The sequence below is a fragment of the Melanotaenia boesemani genome, chromosome 1, assembly GCF_017639745.1.
Source record: "Melanotaenia boesemani isolate fMelBoe1 chromosome 1, fMelBoe1.pri, whole genome shotgun sequence".
NCBI lineage: Eukaryota > Metazoa > Chordata > Actinopteri > Atheriniformes > Melanotaeniidae > Melanotaenia > Melanotaenia boesemani.
Window position 1 is genome coordinate 12692960 of NC_055682.1, and position 21307 is coordinate 12714266.

Consider the following 21307-nt stretch of genomic DNA (forward strand, 5'->3'; position numbering starts at 1 on the left):
ATTTTTTTGTCATTCATGCTGCTATTGGATTGCTCCAACAAAATTTCACTGTGCACCTCCAATAAAAAATATCCATTAATACCTCCATCCATCTATCCTACAGTAGGAGAGAATGAGAAATATATAAAAAGAAGAGCAAGACAACAATATGCAAAAATGTTCTGCCTGCTGCAAGCCAACAAGAGCAATTGGCTGCTGAGGGCACTTTAGCCCATTAAATATTCACTTTAATCAATTATGTCATCCTGGATAAAGCCAATACAAAGCCACTGAGTGATTTTTAGAGTGTAGTTTGAAACGTCTTCTGTCATATTTTTTAACCAAGAAGCAAAACTTGTGTAGAGTACAGGGTACACTCTGGACAGATCACAAGTCCATCACTGGGGTTTATTATTCATGCCACGATAATCTAGTTATTATATGTTATCTAGCCAAGTTAAATGATATGCTGTTTTAAAGTGTTTTATAGTATATATCATTTTACCATCATGTAAAATGAAGAGGAAACATGTTTTTCTTTTGAGAAAATAATTTATTTTGGAACACAATTACCATATTTCCTCACACAATTAGATCACACACACCACTGGTTTTCTGCAACAAACACACCCAGTGTTCAGTATCCGAGTAAATCATGTTGTGTGACTGTACGTCTGTTCAAGTTATCACCATACCCCTTAACCGTCCTTCAGCAAGTCTGTAAACACAAAATTAAAGCTGTAGAATGATCATTGAAGCTTAAGATGCTGTGGGCTCCCATCTTCTTGCTTGGAGCGGAGATCTAAAAATGAGAACTAATTTTTTAAAGAATGCAACACTGAGCAATGCACATCCTAGATCATGGTTGGTGTTTGGACTAATTTGCATTTAAAGCCATCAGATTTATATGACTTTTTCCAGTTACAAGCAAATAAACATGAGCCCACAGTCTTGATACTTGAAGCGCTGGGGTTAGGATAAATACAGAGGAGCACATTCTTATATCAATACAGTAACACAACATTTCAGATCCTACAATCCATGAGAAAATTGTCTTAATGTATACGACATGTTTAGTACACAATGCCATCATTTTCTATCACATTAGCATTGAGATAATAAGAATCCCTCCAATCTGATTATTGCCATGTTTTTTCATCCCTGGTCCCTCATATATGTAAATATACACTACCTATTTTGCCTTTTGTTTTGTTTTGGTTTCAATGGATCAGAGGTGGTGATATGACACAATACGTGCCTTCTGTATGGCTACTCAACACTCACACTCTGCTCCATTTTCACAGGCAAATAACACAAGTCATAACAATACAAAATACAAAAACTAACAAATACCCAAAATAATTAGTTAGAAAAAAAGCATCTAATACATCCAAACCTGCATTTTTGTGCAGTTGGAGAGGCAAAAAAACTCAATGGCTCATACTGCAAAAAACTGGGTCAGCGCTGGTGTCAGCAAAATTTATCCGATTCTTCAATGAGGCAGAAGAATCCCAAACCATACCTGATTTCTTATAAATGAGAGTTGTGGACAAGTTGAACTATAAACCACATGACCGTGGGTGGATGAGAGGATGTTTGCCATAAATGTCTGGCAGTTGTAGTTCACTATCCCTGACAACAGATGGCAACAGTGCCATTAGAGGCAGAAAGAAAGACCTTAACTAGATATCCTTCACAATGACACTGAACCTTGTGAAATGTGGTGTCACTGTAAATTGAAGTGTTTCTAGTGTCAGACTCATAGTTCAGTCACAGCAGGCGGATGAGTTCCAGCCATATCAAGTACTCACGTGGTTTTAACTTACAGTGCATAAAAATGTCTGTTATGAAGTCCAGGTACTAAAGAGAACATACGGAAATGATGAGGGCACACATTTTGGATGGGTGCTTGTTATAGGAGGAAACATTCTATATTAGTTAGGATAAAATTTTAATGTTTGGAATTCATAGCATTTGTTTAAAGTTTATAAACTTTATGGTCACATAACTGTCCTTGAGGTAAAGAAAAACAGCTGATTGAAGTAGAAATCATTACAGTACTTCAGGAAAAAAAAGCCTAAAACCCATCCTACTACCTCAACAGCTGATAATTAATTTTTATGCTTATGAAATGTATTTTTTAACCATTATGTATGACAGATGCTAGTGCTCAGTTGATGTGTTTGGAAAGGACATTTCTTTATTCTTATGGTTTTATTGATTCTTTTATTCTGGCTGCATGTTTTATTTGCAGATATGCCAAAACTCAAAATAAATCCTACTATTTCAAGTATATATTCAAATACTAATCACTGAGGTATTAGAAACATGGCCTAAACAGCCTAACAAAAGGCACTGTTGTCAGTCAGTTCACTCATCATTTCAAACCACCCACATTTCTCATCACAGTGTTCAGAAGCAGGTATTAGACCACAGATTTCATGGCTGGATATTTACCTCGGAAAAAGCAGCCTAAACTCTTACGACAAGGTTTGTGAAAAATTCTTAATTAAATTAGTCTTTTAGTCCACAGGTCCCTACATTGCAATATGATTTTATCAGGACAGGTTTGCAATCAGCTTTCAGTGCAGTTTTTAAGCTGCAGTACTGCATCACCTGAAATGCTCAGCATGGTGAGGAAAAAGGAAAAACCGTCCAATACAGTTGCCGAAACAAAACAAACAAAAAAAAAATCCCTAGAATTAAAATTCATCTTCTTACGTGCACACATTTGTCAGCCAATTACATAATGTGACAATCATCAATATTTTATGAACAATCCTCTAAAATAAACATTTGCTTTGTCTTTGGTATCTTCAGCCCTCCTACTTATCACACCTCACAGCTCAGATAAAAAAAAATAATAAAATAAACAGCTGCTTCAAACTGCTGAATTGTCCCTTTTATAGCACCACATGGGCAAATCTGTACGGTGTACTTGGAATATTTTAAAACCAAGGGATTGTCTGCTGGTTGATGTTCGCACCAAACAATGTGGATTGAGTGTTAGGTCTGTCTCTGTGCAGTAGGTAGAGAAGTCTTAGCTGGACCTGCAACTGATCAAAGGCAGAGGAAAGTAAGAGGGCTCAAAGACACTCAACAGGATATAATATGGGAAACATCTGAGTCATTTAACTTTTAGTTATCATCTTGATCCCTTAATAATATTCATACCTGCGATTTTACTAACAAGAAAGAAAAAAAAAGATTGTGGTATACAGAGTGTAAAGTGCACAGAATCAAAGTAATAGAATGCGCCTGTGGGAATGTGCATGGATCCTTCCACGGACTGATCCCTGGCCATGTTCGGTAAGCATTGAACACTTTTCTTTCAAGTGCCAAACATAAATGCCACGAGGATCATATGAGCTGGAAATAATGCATAAAATCCCACTGTAATACATTTTTTTTCTACAATACATTTACTACAAACAGAGCAACGATTCACCCAAAACAACATACATTAAAAGGGTCAACACACCAGATATTTGTATCACACCAACCCAAAACAAAGACCACATGCCCCGTCACGGGCCTGAACTCATGGCTGACACAGGCATACACAGGCGTACTCACCTCATCTGTGAGCTACGTACATACAGACATACTATAAAGATGCTGCATTGTTAAAGACAGCAGACTAGGCTATATGGCCTTGGCGGTGATAAGCAGTGAGATTCTTATAGGTGCAGTAAAATAGGCACCGACTGTTGCACAGTCTTTGCTTACTGTAACAGGAGGCTTCATGTGTGCTCTTTTTTTTTATCTAAAGTCATATTCCCACTTTTCTTTTAATGGCAGCTCGACTTAACCTCATGTCATATTTGGTCAATGCTTCCATTAGCCAAGTGTCACGGATGTGTAGGTGTAGCGTGACAAAATGTTCCAGCTCTGAGTCTTCGCATTGGAAACAACCGGGAAGGCAGTTAGTTATTTTTGTCTGTTCACACTGTAAGGTGATGGTGATCACAAAGGAGGAGGGGGGTGAAGGCATGTGATCAGGGGATTGTGGGTTGGTTGTGGTTAGTAACACCAGAGGAGAAGGCAGAAAAGAGAGAGCAGTTTAAATGTCTCCTCGGTGCAGTGTGTGGACAGTGGTGCTAGAGAGGGTGGAGGATGTGAAAGGGGAGAGAACGAATGAGAAAGAAAGTTTTAAGCTTTCTCTTCTAAGCAGGAGATCTCACTCAGGTGGACACTTTGGCACGGTGGTTTCTGTTTCTCCCACTGGCACATGGAATTGGCGTAGCCTACGATGACTTTGTCCATCCAGGTGAGGGGCTGGGGGAAGAGAACCTCTCCTTCAAAGAAACCCAGGTGGCCTCCGTGAAGTGTCAGGGCAAAGATCACATTCGGCTTCTTTGCTAGAAGATGACAAAGCACACAGAAATTACACATCTGCGCACAGCTCAGTGTTAAATCATGAGCACATGAAAACCAACGCAGGACACATGCCTAAATATGGGCTTGTTAAGGACTATTCTATATCTGTTCATATAGTGAGGGTGTGTTTGCATGGTTAAGCTGATAACAGCTTAAATAAACTTGTAGCAGCTTGATTTTTTGGGGGGCTCTGAATGGTTTAGGACCAAAATACATCAGTGACCTCTTGATCCAGTATAAACCTGCCAGAACCCCCAGGTCATCTGGTTCCAGTTTCTTATCAGTTCCCAGAGTCAGAACCAGACATGGAGAAGCTGCATTCAGCTTCTATGCTCCACATGTCTGGAACAAACTCCCACAAAAGCCTCAGATCAGCTGAAAGTTAAAGACACACCTGTTCTCTGCTGCTTTCCAATAGTTTTTATTTAAAAAGTCAAAATCAGCATCTGTTTCTTTTAAGCCTGAATTTTTTAAACTTGATCATGTTTTAATACTGTTTTTATCCAATGTTCTTTTATTCTTTTGTTTATAATGTTAAATTATGCATGTGCCGAGCTGTGAACAATCAGACTATGGCGTTGCAGGAGCTTAATCGTAAACTGGATGCTATTCTAGCTCAGAATGGCAAGCTGGTTGTGGTTCCAGAGCTCGTACGCAGGGTGGAGACAAACTTGGAGAAGTTGTCAGCTCGGCTGGGTGGAAACTGACCCAAAATTCGGATAAATTGGAGTAGCCATGAGACCACAGAGGCAGATGAAACATGCTCTAGCCTGAACCAAAACAAATGCTGTTATCTTAATCTGGCTCCCTGTACTGGCCTTGGATGGCTGGTTATCAAGTTCTCCTGGAAATGTTATGCAGATGGATGCTCTGGCCCCATCCTCCCCCCTCCCATCTTCTCGGGCTGTGGACCTTTCCTGGGTCAGCTCCCAAAGTCACCCCACTATCATCTGGGGCAGAGACTGGAGAAAGTGACTGGGAGAAAGTTCACAGGCTCACTTACCTATACTTACTTACGCACACATGCATGCACACAAGCAAGCACACTGACGTACACCACTACAGACACACCTCCCCCATGATTTCACTGCCTTGGTTGTCCCTTTCCCCCCCTCCCTCCACTCCTGGGCGGCATTGATTGGATGCGTTCAAGTTCAGCTGCGTCCACACTTAGCGGTGATGGGAGACCCCTCTCCCCCCCCCGCCATGTGTTTTCTTATGTTGTGAATTGTTCTGAATTATGTGCTTTTATGTACCAAGTTGTGTGTTTTTTTTTGTTTTGCTTTTATTTTTCCTTATCCCGTTACTCTCCCTCATGTTATCTTTTCCATCTGTGAAAATGGCGAGCTGCACAGTGGCTGCTGCCTCAGTCTGCCTGATCCTGTTTGTTTATATGTTGTTGTTGTCTACTCTTAGACGGGTCTGTACTGGAAAAAATTTCATTGCACCTGTTGCAATGACAATAAAGTTTCATTCATTCATTCTGCTTCTTGTATTCTGTAAGGCACTTTGAATCACCCTGTCATTGAATTATGCTAAACAAATAGACTTGCCTTGCCTTATTTAGACAGCTTATCTTGACTGACAGGTCTTTTACATTCTTTTAATTGTTTGGGTGCAATAATATGACTAAAGGTACGCATACACACCTGTCCCTTACCTTATTTACTAAAGCAAAGGCATGTGTCAATATTTCCACATTGGGTTTGGAAAACTTTGACTTCTCTACTCAAGGCTTTGCTATAATTCTGCTCACAAATACTCTTGTAGCTAAATGATAATTTATGTGACTAGTGTGAAAGAAATTTTGCTGCTTATGATAATCACTCATATATACTCATATAATAATCACATGTATATTCAGTTTTCTTTATTAATTTAATATTGTTAATCCATTCACTATTACGTGTTCATATTGTGTGTTCTCATTTTACAGAATACTGAAGTTACAGTTTTCATTGTGTATGTGTGTGTGAGGTCAGACTGACCACTTTCTTCCCAGAGCTCTGATATGGCAGAATTGAGACTGGTTTTCACTCCAGCTAGATAGCAATAATTGTTTGGGATATCAGCTTGTTGTGGTATGTGGGCTTTGTCTGAAAACTGGAAGAAAGTGGCGCCACTCAGTCTTCTATTCCTTATTTATTATTTTGCTGTTTGACCTTCAGCTGGGGACCAGCTGAATAAAACTGTTTCTCTCTGATGAATCCCCAGAGTCTCTCCCAATTTCACGCGAGTCGGGGCGACCACTCTCATTACTTGGAAGTAATTCTTTATTCAATACTTCTCCTGTAAATAAACCTTATATACTTTTACTCATTCCAGACTCTCGGTAATTTTTCTACAACAAGAGATAGAAAAACTGTCAAAAACCCAGTGAGATCTTATTTAGTCTTAACCTGTCAGCAAATAAACATAGAATGATCACACAAAGACCATCCCATGTTTTTTTTTTTTAAAGTGTTAATCATCGCACAACAACATTTTAACAACTAATGAAATCCAAAACCTTTCAAAAGTGAAAATGAAAAACTGTAAAACAAATTAGAAATAACTGGGGTTCTGTACATATTCCTGTACTTAGAGATGCATTATCAGGGTCAAGTATATAGTTATGGCTTAAAAAAACATGATAATGGCTGGGACAATTTGAAATTTAAAGCAGACCATTTTCACACTGAAATGAACATTAATCCCTTCCTTATTGCTGTAAAAACCTCTGCAGAGTGCTGCAGCTGTGGCAAACCAGGCAAAGTGGACAGATAAAAACAATTGGCCTGAATGTCTTTATTCTGTTGTTCTTATCTGGGTTAATGGGGAGCCTGATGTAGATGAACAGTGATTAAGTTCCCACAGGGCTTTTTACCACTGTGCAGTATTTATGACAGCTGCTGTCCTTAGACAAATAGGTGCTTGGCCAGACCCTGGAGCCCTCTGCATACCAGGCAGGTTGGAACCAAATGGCCTGGAGAGCAGCTCATACTATATAAAAAAAGAAGACCTGAACACATGGGAACATCAATAACTGTGACAAGACTGTGTCAAAACTTATTTTGTTTCACTGTTTTGAAATGGCTGTTTCTTTTCCTGGGACTGCAGAAACTAATGCAACCCTTGTATTTAAATAGAATTAACTAAATAGTGACCTCTAAATCAGTGGTGGGGAACCCTGGTCCTCGAGGGCCGCAGTCCTGCACATTTTCCAGGTGTCAGTGCTCTAACACACCTGAATCAAATCGGATCCAATTGCCTTTCAAGCTCTGCATGGTGATTCATTAATTTGAATCAGGTGTGTTGGAGCAAAGGACAAGGGCAAAGGTTCCCCACCACTGCTTTAAACTCATTATATATTTCTAATTTAAGCTAATTCCAGCATCAACACAGCAAATAAATTTCTATTTAGCCTTTTCCTGTTAGTAATACAAGTCAAAGTGTCACATTTTTGGCCAAAGAGACAGCTAATCCACTTTTCCGCAAGTGCTGCTCCCTGAAAAGCAACTCTAACCTTTGTGTAGGAAAAAGTCAAACGTACCTCCAGTCAGGAGTCAAACACCCACATGTGGTTTTACATGAGGAATTTTCATTCTAAAAATAATCAAACGGACAGTATCTAAACGAAGCACAAGCAAGACATAAACGCCTGATACACAAAACATTGTGTTATTTTAATCGTAATAAGGATTCTATTACAGTCTTTTCAAAATAATTAAATGGGGTTTTTTTTGCAAATATGTGAGGACGTTGAAATCTTCTAAAACAGAAGGGGCGGGACCACACTGTTATATTTTTAGGTGAGTATTTCAGCTGCTCCAACACATCAGAAAACATTACTCATAGACTTTAACTAAATGCCCCACCCTGTGCTGGCCACAGTGCAGAGCCAACTCATCAGAGACCCTTTTGAGACTGCTGACGCATTTTCTGAAAATAATTTGAGATTCAATGACATCCTTTAGGCCTCTTAGTTGCTCCCAAAGTCAGAACCAAGACTTATGGTGAGGCCTCGTTCCACCACTATGGGTTTCGACTGTGGAACAGCCTGCCAGAGAACCTCAGGGCTGCAGAGACTGTTGATGTTTTTAAAAACAGGCTCAACACCTTTCTTTTTAGCTTAAAGCTGAATTTTATTTGATTTTGTTTAGATTTTCACTTATTTAATTGTATATTTTTCTGTTATTTTAAATACCACCTGTTTATGTGGCTTTCCGTTTTATTGTTTTTTTACCCAAGTACACAGTTTTTATAAACACCTTTATTTTATTTATTTTTTTCCTGAACTACTTTATCTGTATTTTTATTCTTGTCACTCTTATCAGCTCTTATTGTTTATAAGTTTATTTTATTCTTGTTATTAATTTTTAACTCCAGTGACCTGTCACACCTGTAGCTCTGTCTGCTTTGTCTGCAGGGTTGTTGCCATGGTGACCGCCCTTATCTGGGTGGCTGGGGGTCCGGCACTGCAGCCCTGTGGCTGCGGTGTGGACCCCAGCCTGCAGTAACCTGGGTGGTTTCTGTGGTCGCGCCCTCTGTGGTCATGGGTGGGCTGGCTTCTGGTGTGACTGGATCCCCAAGATATCGTTTCCTCACAGCAGTGTCGAGCCAGATGTTTTCTTTTTATTAATATTTTTATACTTACATTCAGTTCAGAAACAGTAACTAGAGATGGGAGTTCATGTTCGTACAGAATGGGGTATGGGGGGGGGGGGGTTACATGTGCTTTGTTTGTATGTGTGCGATTGTATGTGAACTGTTATGAGGTGTGTTTTTTTATTTTTTGTTATATACTTTGGTGTGTGAAGGCTTTTGAATTTTGTTTTTAATATGCATAATTTGTTTTTATTATGTAAAGCACTCTGTGTTGCTTTGTGCATGAAAAGTGCTCTATAAATAAAATTTGATTTGGTTAAATAAGAAAAGAATGTTGTCTTAATTCAGAGAGAGGGTTGAATAAAAACATCTGCCCTGATGCATCTGAAGGTGGACTCAGTTACACAGGTAAAGAACCTCTGGCTGTTACTATGATTCAAAAGAAAGACATAGTTTACTTAGATAAAATTTCATTAAACTCAAGTCGCCCTTTAAAGTCAATGATTTACTCTGGGATTGAGAGTAGTTTTTGTTTGCACTATTGTTTTGAGCCTATTACTAAAATGTGAGCAGAATTATGTGATATATGAAATTCAGTGGTCATGCAATTAAATAAATGATCAATAAAAGATGATAAAATGTCTCAAAAGTGTGCCGTGTGCTTGCGGAGATAAACTTGGTCAAAAGTGATTTTTAGCTCTTCTGCTGTTATCGTGACAGATAGTGGAACTTACCTGCTAGTGTTCGAGGGATAGCGAGCAGTGAGTCATGAACCAGAGGATCATCTGAAGAGTTGACCAGCAACAGTGGCACATTTACCTTAAAATGAAGAAGAAAAAAAAAAGTCATCCATCAAACAATAAAGACCAAAATGCCAAAAAACGAAGTGAGATGTTAGCAAAACCAGTTCTTACATTGTGAATATAATTTGCACAACTCTCCTTCTCATAGTACTCTTTGAGTGAGCCGTGGCCATGGAATTTTCTGTTAATACAGACAAGAAATAAAAGTGTCACAGATAAGTTCTTCACAAGATCCATCACCAGGAGATCTCATCAATAAATAAACATCTCAGAAATGTCAGTTTTTGACTACAAGCATTCTGAAACCATTTTATCTGCTCACCTCATGATGTTGTCGTCGATCTGCATGAGGGACGTCGCTGTGTACAGTCGACTGAGATCTGCATCTATCATTTTGATAGACTTTCCTCCAAACAAGCTGTGCCTGTTGTAAAAACAAATGCATTTAAATTTAAATTTTACATTAGTGCCAATACACAGTAAAAATGATTCACATAAAAAAACACCCCACCACTTAGCAACAGTGATCACAAATGTAAACACAAATTACTACCATGAAACTTCATATAACCATTTAATAAAATAAAATAAAGCAACACTACTGAACTTGTGTTCAGTGTAATGACTGCTAATTCAGCATTAATCTTGCATCCTGTCTTTTCTCTGAGCTCTCTTCAAACAGTTAGTCAATCCCATGTTGACTCTTTTTTTATCATTTGCTCTGTCATTTTCTTCCTTTTCTTTACTTCCTTTAAAAAAAAAACAGCCAGCGTATTGACATCCAGTTGCTGGTGCATGACACTGTGCCGTAAAGCAAAATGCAGCAGTCATGTGACGCTGCAGGCTGAAACAAAAAGCTGTGAAGTGCAGTTTCTCAGTCTCGGGTCACTGCAGGGCAACGATGGCGCCAGGAGTGTGCATAATGAATTTCAATGTACTGTCAAAATGAGTGTAAAAGCACAGAGTTTTGAGATTAGAAGTGTTGCTTTGGATAACATTTGTATCATGGTATATTAATAATTACCATGATAAAAAAAAAAAATTACTCAAATGGTAAGCAATAGTTTTAGGTGACAGAAAAGGTAAAACATACCTTTCTAAATGAAATTATGACGAACTCATTAACTGGTTTGACCATTACCTTTATTATTATTCCTTTTGTACATTTTTGAGCCATTTGTGTTTACTCATTTTCTCCTTTTATTGTTTTTATGTCATATGACTGCTTTTTATAAATTCTTTTATAACTGTTTTCATCTTTATATTTTCTTTTACTAGTTCTTATAACATCATATTTTACATCCTTGTTTTATTTATATCATTGTTCTTTCATTGGGTTGCAAAGAGTGAATGTTATGGTGTTTATAATTATTAATTATGAAAGGACTGTCTTTGGCCAAAGTAGACAGCATCAAGTAAAGAGAAACTGTAGGAAAATAACCGGCACGGAAAGCGGTTGAAGTGTAACAGTTGTACCTGTGTGATAGGATGATTTTCTTCATGTTGTCAGCCATGAGAAAGTTATAGAAGCGTCTGAACTGATCCCACTGTAGGAATGTTTCCTGAGCCCTAAGAGAAAAAGATAAACACACAGGAAGTTAGCTTTGTGCAGCTTGTCTACATTCCACACAGCACACTGAATGTCCTGTTTAATCCACAGGACAAAGAGCATGGTGGGGGGAGAGAAGTGATGGTGTTAGGCATCAATATGCAACTCAGCGACAGAGACAAGCTGAAGCCAAAATGATACTCTGAACATTCAAAGAATTTTCTGTACCATTTTAATCAATTATATATATATATATATATATATATATATATATATATATATATATATATATATAGGGCTGGGCGATATGGCCTAAAAATAAAATCTCCGATTTTTTATAACCAAATCCGATTTCCGATTTTAATCGATTTTTTTCCTTTTCTTTTACAAAACATAAATAAACTTATTTAAAAAATTCATTTGTTTATATAGATGAATGCTAGCAAAAATAAAGCATATAATGTCATAGCTCTTCCACCATATAAACGACTTCATATCTTACATTGAAATATGCGACACAATGCATCCATGATCTCTTTCCATCTGGATCCTTTTCATACAGGATCCACTGCAGAAATAATTCCCCTGATGAAGGTTTTCTCTTAACTAGGGTTTGTGGGTTAAGTTGATTTCTGCATCTCATAGAGAGCAGCATTTTCACTGCAGTTATACGCACAGCTAAATCCCAGGCGTGAGTGAAGGGTCACTTTAATGAAAATCTGTCAGACAAACACCGTTCTGGTGTGGAGGGAGGGCTAAGTCTGCTGCTAACTAACTATGGAAAAAAATCCCGATTTTCACAAAAATTTATCTCCAGAAATGGAAAATTCGATTTATCGATTTTATCGATTAATCGCCCAGCCCTAATATATATATATATATAATAAATGCAAATCCTATTTCAGAGCCAGCCTGTCAAGTATGCAAAGAGATGCCACAAGACAGATAGCCACTAATACTTAAAAGTGACTATTTATAGAACCTCCTCTAAAACACTGTGTAAATGATGAATCCAACATTATCATGCATAAAAAGGCACCAGCATGATTCAACAAACTTTTTATTTTGAACCAGGGAACTGCACTTATGAACTAAATAAAAGGTGTTTTCCCTACCATTATATTAGGGGGGTGCTCCAACCCCCGCCACCCCTAGAAGATCAAGATTATTTTAGTTTCTATAATTACTCAATATCATATATTTTTTAATGCAATAATTTTATATTCAAATTTTATCTTATTTATATATATATATATATATATATACATATATATATATATATATATATATATATACATATATATATATATATATATATATATATATATTGCACCAGATTACAACAGAAGTAATTCCCCTTTTCTCTAGAACAGGTTTATATTTTTTCCTTTCATTATAAAAACTAAACAGTCTGATCTTATTATTATTTTTTTTTATCTTATTCTCATGTTGACGTGTAATTACGTCCCGTCATGTCTACATGCCGTGAGTACACACAGGTGAGCTGCACTCGCATCAGCAGACAAAGAGCAGACATTGGTAGTAGTTGCATCAAATACCTGTAAAACAGACAGAAATATCTGCTTTAATAATAACATCTGCTGTTATTTAATGATAAGAGCAGCTGGGGGAGGGATAGAAGCAGGTGGAGTTGTTTTCCTGCTCAAGTATAAAAACCTAATGCCCATCGGGAAACACACACAGCTGAACAATCAGTCTCCTCATCATTTTCGTCATTTCTGAGGCGCATTACTGCTTAAAATGGATGTCTCGCATTTACTTCTCTTAACGCTCGTAAAATAGCTAGATAGCTACCTGCATACTCCTTGTCTCCATGCTTTTTCCTATCTCTACTGGAACAACAACTTGCACGAGTGCAGGAGAGTTTTGTGGATGGGTGGGAGAGTGAGATGTCTCCTGTGATTCAGAAGCCGTGCCGCGTTAGCTACAGACCAGCAGACAGAGCGCTACGAAGAATCCCATGTAGACACTAAAAATGCCGCTGTGGTAGTTTCTACTTGATGTTCGCGTTATAGCCATTTTATATATGTTAAGTAAAACGTCCTGGGATACATCAAGCATACTCGATATATCGCCCAGCCTTACCTAAGCATGATTGTACTATGTAAGCACTGCTCATTGTCTTGCATTACTTAGCAGCTTTGATGCTACAAATGAATTAAGAGATGAGAGGTCAGGAACTCACCTGAGAGCGCTGTACCCCTGACAGACGCTCACACAACACAGTACTCGTTCCTGGTTGGTCACGCTCTCGCCCAGGAACTTGCAAACAATGTTCCCACCCAGACTGAATCCCACAACCATCAGCTGGGTTTGAGGATAGGCCCGCTTAATGTAGCCAACCATGGATGCAAACTCCCATGTGCAGCCTGTAAAAGAGATGGTATAGAGTTACTAATCAATAGATAAAGCAATCCTTCTACATGGTGGAAGCTTTTTATTCTGCTCAGCACTTTTGGCTGAAGGTGCCTTTAGATCAGAGTATCAGATTTACGTTTCTGTGAGCTCTGAACAAATCTCAGCTCTCATTACTTCTATTCCTGGAATTGTTTTATTCTTCTACATTCTTGGTTAGAGTTATAGCTTTTGCCTTTAAATAATATACTAACATTTGTCTAAATTAAAGATGATACAATATGAAAATTGCATCTAACTGAGAGGTTAAAAGACAAGCAAGTTATGGTACCACCAAAGGATCTTTTTTTTTTTTTTTTTTTTTTAACTGTGCTAACTGCAATTCTTTAAGCCTCAAACACAGCTGATGAGACAGGCTAGGCTGAAAATAATGATGCAGGTATCAAAAGAAGTCCTTTAGTCATTTTAAACCAGATTTAATATTCCCAGACACCCAACATTGTGAAAAGACTCAGCTCCTTGTTCTCACCATATGTGAACATGCGTGGAGAGGTAAGCTCGATGTTGGGAAGAGCGCCCAGGTGGTTTAGCACAGCACAACGGTAACCATCTTTCTGCGCGTAGTCCACAAAGGTCCGGATGTAATGCTTTTCACTATGGTTACCAATACCAGGACATATCACCATGGTGATGTCATCTGATGAAACAGGTGGATGAATTGGAGAGATATTTGCCAGTGAGAACAATGCAAGTGAATATAAGAAGGAGAGTGTGACACTCTCCTAGTAAACAGACCACAGTTCAAAACACTTCAGCCAATCCGATATAAAGGATTTGCTTGTTTCTCTGTTATAAACAGACTTAACCAAATAGAGAGAAAAAACAGTAATGCTACTTTCTTATTTCATACTTTGTCATGATATGCTTAAACTTACTGAGAGGGCTACAAGATCAACAGTTAGGGTTCAGGTGATGCCCTCAAAGAGAGCACTCAGTCAATGAAACAGTTCTCACCACACAACTGCACTACACACATACTGTACATCAAAAAGATCAACAAATCACAGAAAAAAATCTGCTCTATTAGCTGACCTGGAAAACCTGAGAAAACAAAACTACTTTTGAGATTAAACTTTTGACAATATCACTTTGTCTTGTTTTAACACAAGTTAAGCTTTTGCTTTTTTTTTCCTTTTTTAAAGTTCTTGGTTTTGTAAAAAGCCTCTTGGGATAAACTTTTGCCCCAATGGGTTTTACATTTTATGATACCCTCAAATCAAATAAGAAAGAGCTCTATCATGAACAACAAAATAGAAGAAACCTCAGAAGATCAGCACAGGAGGGGTCCTTCGTCCAGGATGTACAAACACTCAATAGGTGTCGCATGAAAAAACTAGACAGAAGTAGCAGCAGTAGAATTACAGTTTAAATAGTCAGAATTACATTATATAACTAAGAAGTACAAAATATTTCAGATATCAATGTCAGATTTCAGATATCAATTTAATCTCCAATTGGTTACAATCTGATAAGTTTAGAGGCAAGAAAAAGTTGGTGAATCCTTAACAAACAAAATAGCCCACTGATTAAAAATGTGCAGTCCAGTGTGGAAAATACGTATGATCCTCAAAACATCAGTAAACTCTATTTTGACTTAGTTACATACTCTTAATAAAACAACAAAAAAAATCTAAATTGGCGATAGAAAGCCATTTGCATCTTCTGTTTTATGAACATGGCTGAGCTGAAGCTATTCTGAAAATAACAGTGGTCTGAGCGGCCTGTCCACTCTGCAACTGCAAGAAGTTGATATTTGGGTTTGATGTCATGAAGAGAGATCGAACCATTTGTTCCACCTAAACGTTTATCTGCTTTTCCAAGCAGTGCTGCAGCTGTTAAATGGGTGCATTTAACATGTTTAACAGCATGTGTTTAATGTTATTTGTTCAAATATTACAGTCTAAACACACTGTGCATATAAATTTCAGGAAGGTAAAATAACTTTCATAGCTGGTTAATGAAAAAAATTCCTCAGTTCACATACTTTTTCTTGCCCTGTAAACATGTTGGTTAATAAAAGCAGGTAAGGATGCAATGCATCACCTCCCGTTCGATGGTCCCCAAGTGGTTCAAAGAGATCAAAGGTTGCAGTGGCCCCATCCTGCATGGGTAAATACTTCCTGATTCCATTGGGATGAGGCGAGCTCACCCGGCCAAGTTTACCATATAGTGCTGTTTGGAGGTGACCACTCTTACCCCACAGTAAGGGAGGGATGTATCTGGAAAACACAACACTGGATTATCAAATTTTATATTGAAGTATGAGGTGCTCCACCTGCATTATATGCTTGATAATAACATGCAGTTACTTCAGCACAATGTCACCCTGTCCACATACATTTGCACAATACATAAACTTCAGAGCACATAGTTTGCATACAAATCCCCATTCCTGCTGCAGCTTTTTAAAGATCACTCCATACACCCAGGATCAATGTTTCATGTCAGTGTGTTGCTATGTTTTGCTAAGTTATGCTTGGTATGCATACTTGAATTCCAGTGACATGTCTGTGGGAGTTAACTGTAGGAGTCAAATCTTTGGGTTACATAATGTTGAGCATTGTACAGATTCACTATCTTACTTTCACATTGAGAACAAACTAATGTGAGCAACTTGACAGGAAAATCCTTTATGATAGATTAAGGATACTGTATCATAAATAGCTACAGTGAGTGTCTTCTCTCACTCTTTCTCAACATATCTGTTATTCTACTTGTTAGATGTGCTAATAATGAAATGAGGCGTGAGGCTTTCAGATGAAAAACTACTTCAGCCAAGCTGTAAACTAAACCAGAGCAGCTTTTTGGACTCTAATATGCAGAGTATATAGACTGCAAGATGGAGACATGAAGTAGATGCAAACATTCAAGGGTTTGGTGACATCTACAGTTACACAAACACTTTGACCTTGCGTTTCCTCACTTCTTCCTATAGCCATAACAATTGCTGCGCCTAGAAAATACACTGTTACATAAGAAATCTGTCCAAGAGCAGACCACTCCCATGTGGTGAAAACATAATTACTCCGAGCATGTACCGTAACTAATTAAAGCCTATCCACACTTTCTAGAAGGTACTAAGCTGAACTACAGGAAGAAGATAACCTCACTGCTGTCATGTGAACAGGAAGATATGGACCATGCCAGATTAGCTAAATTCATCGACGGCAGGCAACAGATTACATTTTTTAAACAAGATTTAAATTCTTAAACTTTTATTAATTCCGAAGGGCAATTCATCTGCAGTCTGCATTTCTAGTGTTCTTATTTTACTTTTATTTTTGTTTAAATAAAATCTAACTATTCAAAATGTTTATTGTTTCTCTGTGTTAAAACAGAATGCTCTAATCTGTTTGTAACATCTTCTTGATCAGGAAATATCACCTTCTTAAATAGTGTGTGTGCAACTTTCCTTTGTAGCCGTTAGATAACAGAAAGAAAGAAACGTGTGTCAATGTGGTTTGAAAGAGTCACACTGATCTGTGGTATAAATAATAAATAATGCTGAATAGTTTGTCCTAACATTTAAAAACAATACTAATACCAAGAATATTGAACAACCAGGTGAACGCAGTTATTTTATGGTAACCACACTAATATGAACTCAAATTTTATTTGAGTTATTTTAGTTACAATATTTTTTCTTTTTTATGTCACTTTTAACTATCATTTATTTACTGCTGGCTGTCTTCTTGTTATTGGTCATATATTTATATATCATTACCACTTTATAAATATATGAGCCTTGCTAAACAGTAACAAGAAGGCAGCCAAAAAAACGAAAAATTATTTAGAAAATCTTTAGTGAGAACCGATGCATATCTGACAGCTACATGAGGGTTATTTCAAACAAATCCCTGGAAAAATAAACTCCTTTGCCTAAAAAATAAAATTTCTACTATCCTGGATGATGACCAGAGACACAGTGTACAGGTTACCAAACACAGACAAACAAAAATGCAGTTAACTCCATTAACCTTACAACACCCCTTCAGTCCTTTCCACTCGGTAATTGATCCCTTATGCAACAACACAGGGCAGCATTACGAGACAAAAACGTGACTTGCCAACATTAATACAGATAGGTTCCAAGATTTTAATTAGTTCAGTTCAAATGGGGCAATACATGTCAGCATGCTGAACAGAATATGATCAGGAGGTAAAAATAACAAACTAGACACAAGTGTAAATGAGTGTTGTCTTGCAATTTCCTGACCCTGCAGCTAAAAAGGCAAAGGCCTCTGTAACAATCGGTTATATAAACAGAGATTCTTGTGTACTTTGAGAGCCTCCTTGCTGGGCAGAGTTCCTATCAAATACCAGGGCAGCAGAAAGAGTGACTACATTTACTCTGGTTAAAAGGAGGTAGAGCTTTTCCTGTAAAATACAACATGTTCAATCCTTGCAACAAACCTGCTGTGAGCGACACAAGGAAAACTTCCTCTGATCCAAAAAGCAAAAAAAAAAAAAAAATGTTTTGCATTAGTTGCCCCGAAGCCTCTCCATAAATGCAAATCCCCTTTCAGTGCATTGAATTAGTCTACAGTATGTTCATAATGCAAACATGGTAATAAAACCCAGTCTACAACTGGGATAAACCCAAAAACACAGAATAGTGTTTCATTAATGCACAGGCTGATGCTAAAGGCAAACATTTCTGATACAGACTCGCTCAGGAACACAGATGACAGATGGTCCAGCAGCATAATTTCCATGGCAACGCCTTAATTGACTGACAGAGAGCTAAGAATGCAACTTACTCTTTGGTCAGCTGAGGGCAGGACTTGAGAAGGAAGCGATTGAGGGCCGTGTCCTGGTAGGTGAGGTCAGGGGACGCGGTGGTGCTCTTGAGGTTCAAGCAGCGGACGATTATGTAGAGAACCGTGGCAACCGCCGCCAGCTTCATGCCATCAAACATCGCAGGCATCTCTGGAGAGATGGTGTTCACATCGGAGTCGTGGGTGTTCATGATTATGCTGAAAAATTAAACAGTAGAGCACATTACAGTATTTTTTTTTTTTTTTTTTTTTGTCTTTTTTACTCTCTTTTGTTATTCAAACATCTATTCATACCAATGACAGCTACAAAATAAATCTATTATAGAATATATTCTTGAGTTTTTTGGAAAAGAGTGATCAGGTTAGAGATTTTATAAAGAAGAAAAAGAGAAAAAAAAGTTTAAAAAAGAAGCTGATTAGTTTCAACTGACCTGAATATTCCTGTTGGTGCCTGTCAGCAAAAGATCTGCAGGAATACAGTAAGAACATCTCAGTCAGATAAGACACAGTGGGTTATTTAACACACTTATCTTAATTACATTAAACACCACCAATAGGAAGCCCTGAAGACAGAAATGCTGACTGAGTTTTTCCTCACCCTGACATTACTTCAAATAAATCATTACATGCAGCTCATTCTTAACTAATTAACACTAATTTTTGAGTAATTAACACTGTGGTGCAATTCACCAGCACAACTGTGGTGTAACACAGTTAAAAGCATTAACAAAGTCAACATAAACAGGAACAGTAAAGAATACAGAAAGGCAGAGTACCATGAAAAAGTTGTGATACAGCATGTTACAGATATCAATGACAGTGCAGTTACTAAGTTAGATAAAATTCCCCCCAAAACAGAAGAAAATATGCTGTTAATGTGCGTTACTGTCATTGGTATAATAATAAAATAAACAGGGATAAAATGCAAGTTGCAGCAAAAGTTTTTACTTACAGTTTTGCCTCTAATAACAATTTGTACCAGAGGTCGACAAATGGGAAGAAGTGGAGTCACAGTGATGTGGTCACACCTAAGAAACACACACACACACACACACACACACACAATACAAAGAACCCCCCCCAAAAAAGGGAAAAAAAACCAAAAACATTTGAGTAGTCTTTTTCTGTTTGTCCTCTTTTATTCACAGTTACAAGCTTACTTTTAAACAGTCACCATGAAGCCCAGTGTTACCACAATTAATTCCATTTAGCACTTCGAGCATTAGCTGGTTAATGGATTCTGTTATCACTACTAATAAAGACAAAATAAATACAAAAGAATGAACTTTTCACGTTTGGCATTACTGTAATCTTTATAATTTTGTCACAAATGACTGATGAATTCAATATTTTTTTTATAACTTGTATAACTGTTGTACATTTTACACTGCACTCAGGCGATCCAAATTTGATGATATCACTCACAGAAATACTCTCAGCCCTCTACAATTAATGGGTTTACACAAGGATCACATGTAAACAAAATCAGCCCCAGTGTCAGATATCTTGAGCAGCATAAAATTAGTTCATTAAATAACCTCACTAATACTTGTTTACTTGTTACGGAACGGACGTGTCAGACATTGTTTCTTTACCAATTCGTGTTTTTATTAAAGCTTAAGCTGTGTATTTGATCTGCCTGCTCTACTTAATGTTAAAGGAAAGTGTTTATGCTGCACTGTCCGTGAACACAGGCGTCAATTTAGTTTCAGAGCAGCTGCTCTTCCTTTCTTCTTCCCCTTTGTCACGACTCCCAGCGCTGAGGGTACATACTGAAATGTTACCTTTACCCTTCAAAACACGTAGCTGGACGTAAAATGGGATGCTGCGTAACATTTAAGTTTGCATGTTGGTCTGCTGTGGTCCATAAACTGAAAACCGTTTCACTCTATGAGCGAATTTTCTGTCCACCCACATTCAGTATTTTCCGCAGCAGTTTCCTATTTTAAAATTTAAAAATGCCAAATTCCACTCTAACCGCAGTTTTTAAAATGTATATAAGAGAGCAAATAACGGGCCAAAATCCGGTTGTTTTTATAGATAGACTCACCCAGCTGGGGAAAAAAAATAAGTCCTCACTGCTTCAAAGCGACAGGCTCGTTCATTTGTTCGTGGCTTTTCATTTGTTTGTTTATCGTGTCGCTAGCAAACAGAAAATCATCTTTTGAAAAAAAAAAGAAAAAGAAAGAAAAGGAGCAAAAACAGCTAGCTGTACTAGCTGGATGAAGTAGCATTTAGATAGCTGACAGCCCACTTCCTAGAACAATCCGCTATTTTGCATCCCAATGTTCTCATTGGTTGAAACTATAGGTGACGTATAGGGACAGGTCGTTTCCTCACCCATTCGAGGATGAGTCATCTTGTAAACCTCATTTTCTTTTGTTTACACATTTCGTACATAACATGACAAAATGTCTTTGTTATTAATATCCAATATTAATGTATAGACGTAATTCAATTATGTTTAATGCGTTTTATAAACAGCCAGCGAAGTCTTTCCGGCACGTGCAGGAAACGTGAGTTTAAACTGTTGCGTAACTTTTCAGCCGCTTGATTTCTGCATAATAACAATTACAAAAATGTTCAGGTAACATTTATGGGTAAACCTACCCCTAACGTACCCATTGGTTTTAATATTTATTCTGTTCAGATTTTTTCGACCTACTTTATTTGGACTGGTAATTGTGTGTGTGTGTGTGTGGGGGGGGGGGGGGGGTCTTCCTTGATGATCCCTAATGGATTTCTATTGGGAGATGCAACAAGTGTAAAGAAAGAAAGAAAGACAGAAAGAAAGA

General features: G+C 37.7%; 1 protein-coding gene across 1 annotated transcript; it reads right to left on the minus strand.

Annotated features, from left to right (window-relative positions):
• Positions 1 to 1174: 1174 nt before the first annotated feature.
• On the minus strand, positions 1175 to 20774 carry LOC121638955 (monoacylglycerol lipase ABHD2). Its single transcript, XM_041984076.1, has 12 exons — positions 20563 to 20774; positions 19465 to 19540; positions 18944 to 18978; positions 18495 to 18710; positions 15778 to 15953; positions 14204 to 14371; positions 13505 to 13688; positions 11226 to 11318; positions 10072 to 10173; positions 9861 to 9930; positions 9681 to 9765; positions 1175 to 4340 (listed from the first exon to the last, which is right to left on the minus strand). Exons 4-12 carry the CDS (start codon positions 18701 to 18703, stop codon positions 4132 to 4134), a joined length of 1296 nt encoding a protein of 431 aa, XP_041840010.1. The 5' UTR covers positions 18704 to 18710; positions 18944 to 18978; positions 19465 to 19540; positions 20563 to 20774; the 3' UTR covers positions 1175 to 4131.
• Positions 20775 to 21307: the final 533 nt, after the last annotated feature.

Bases quoted from the DNA above. Each gene is read 5' to 3' on its own strand.
- LOC121638955 (XM_041984076.1), bottom strand. From the start codon at position 18,703: ATGAACACCCACGACTCCGATGTGAACACCATCTCTCCAGAGATGCCT. The intron at 15,954-18,494 runs GTAAGTTGCATT...TGTGTTTTCCAG, and splicing joins TGCCCTCAGCTGACCAAAGA to ATACATCCCTCCCTTACTGT. The intron at 4,341-9,680 runs GTAAGTTCCACT...GTCATCTTCTAG, and splicing joins TATCCCTCGAACACTAGCAG to CAAAGAAGCCGAATGTGATC.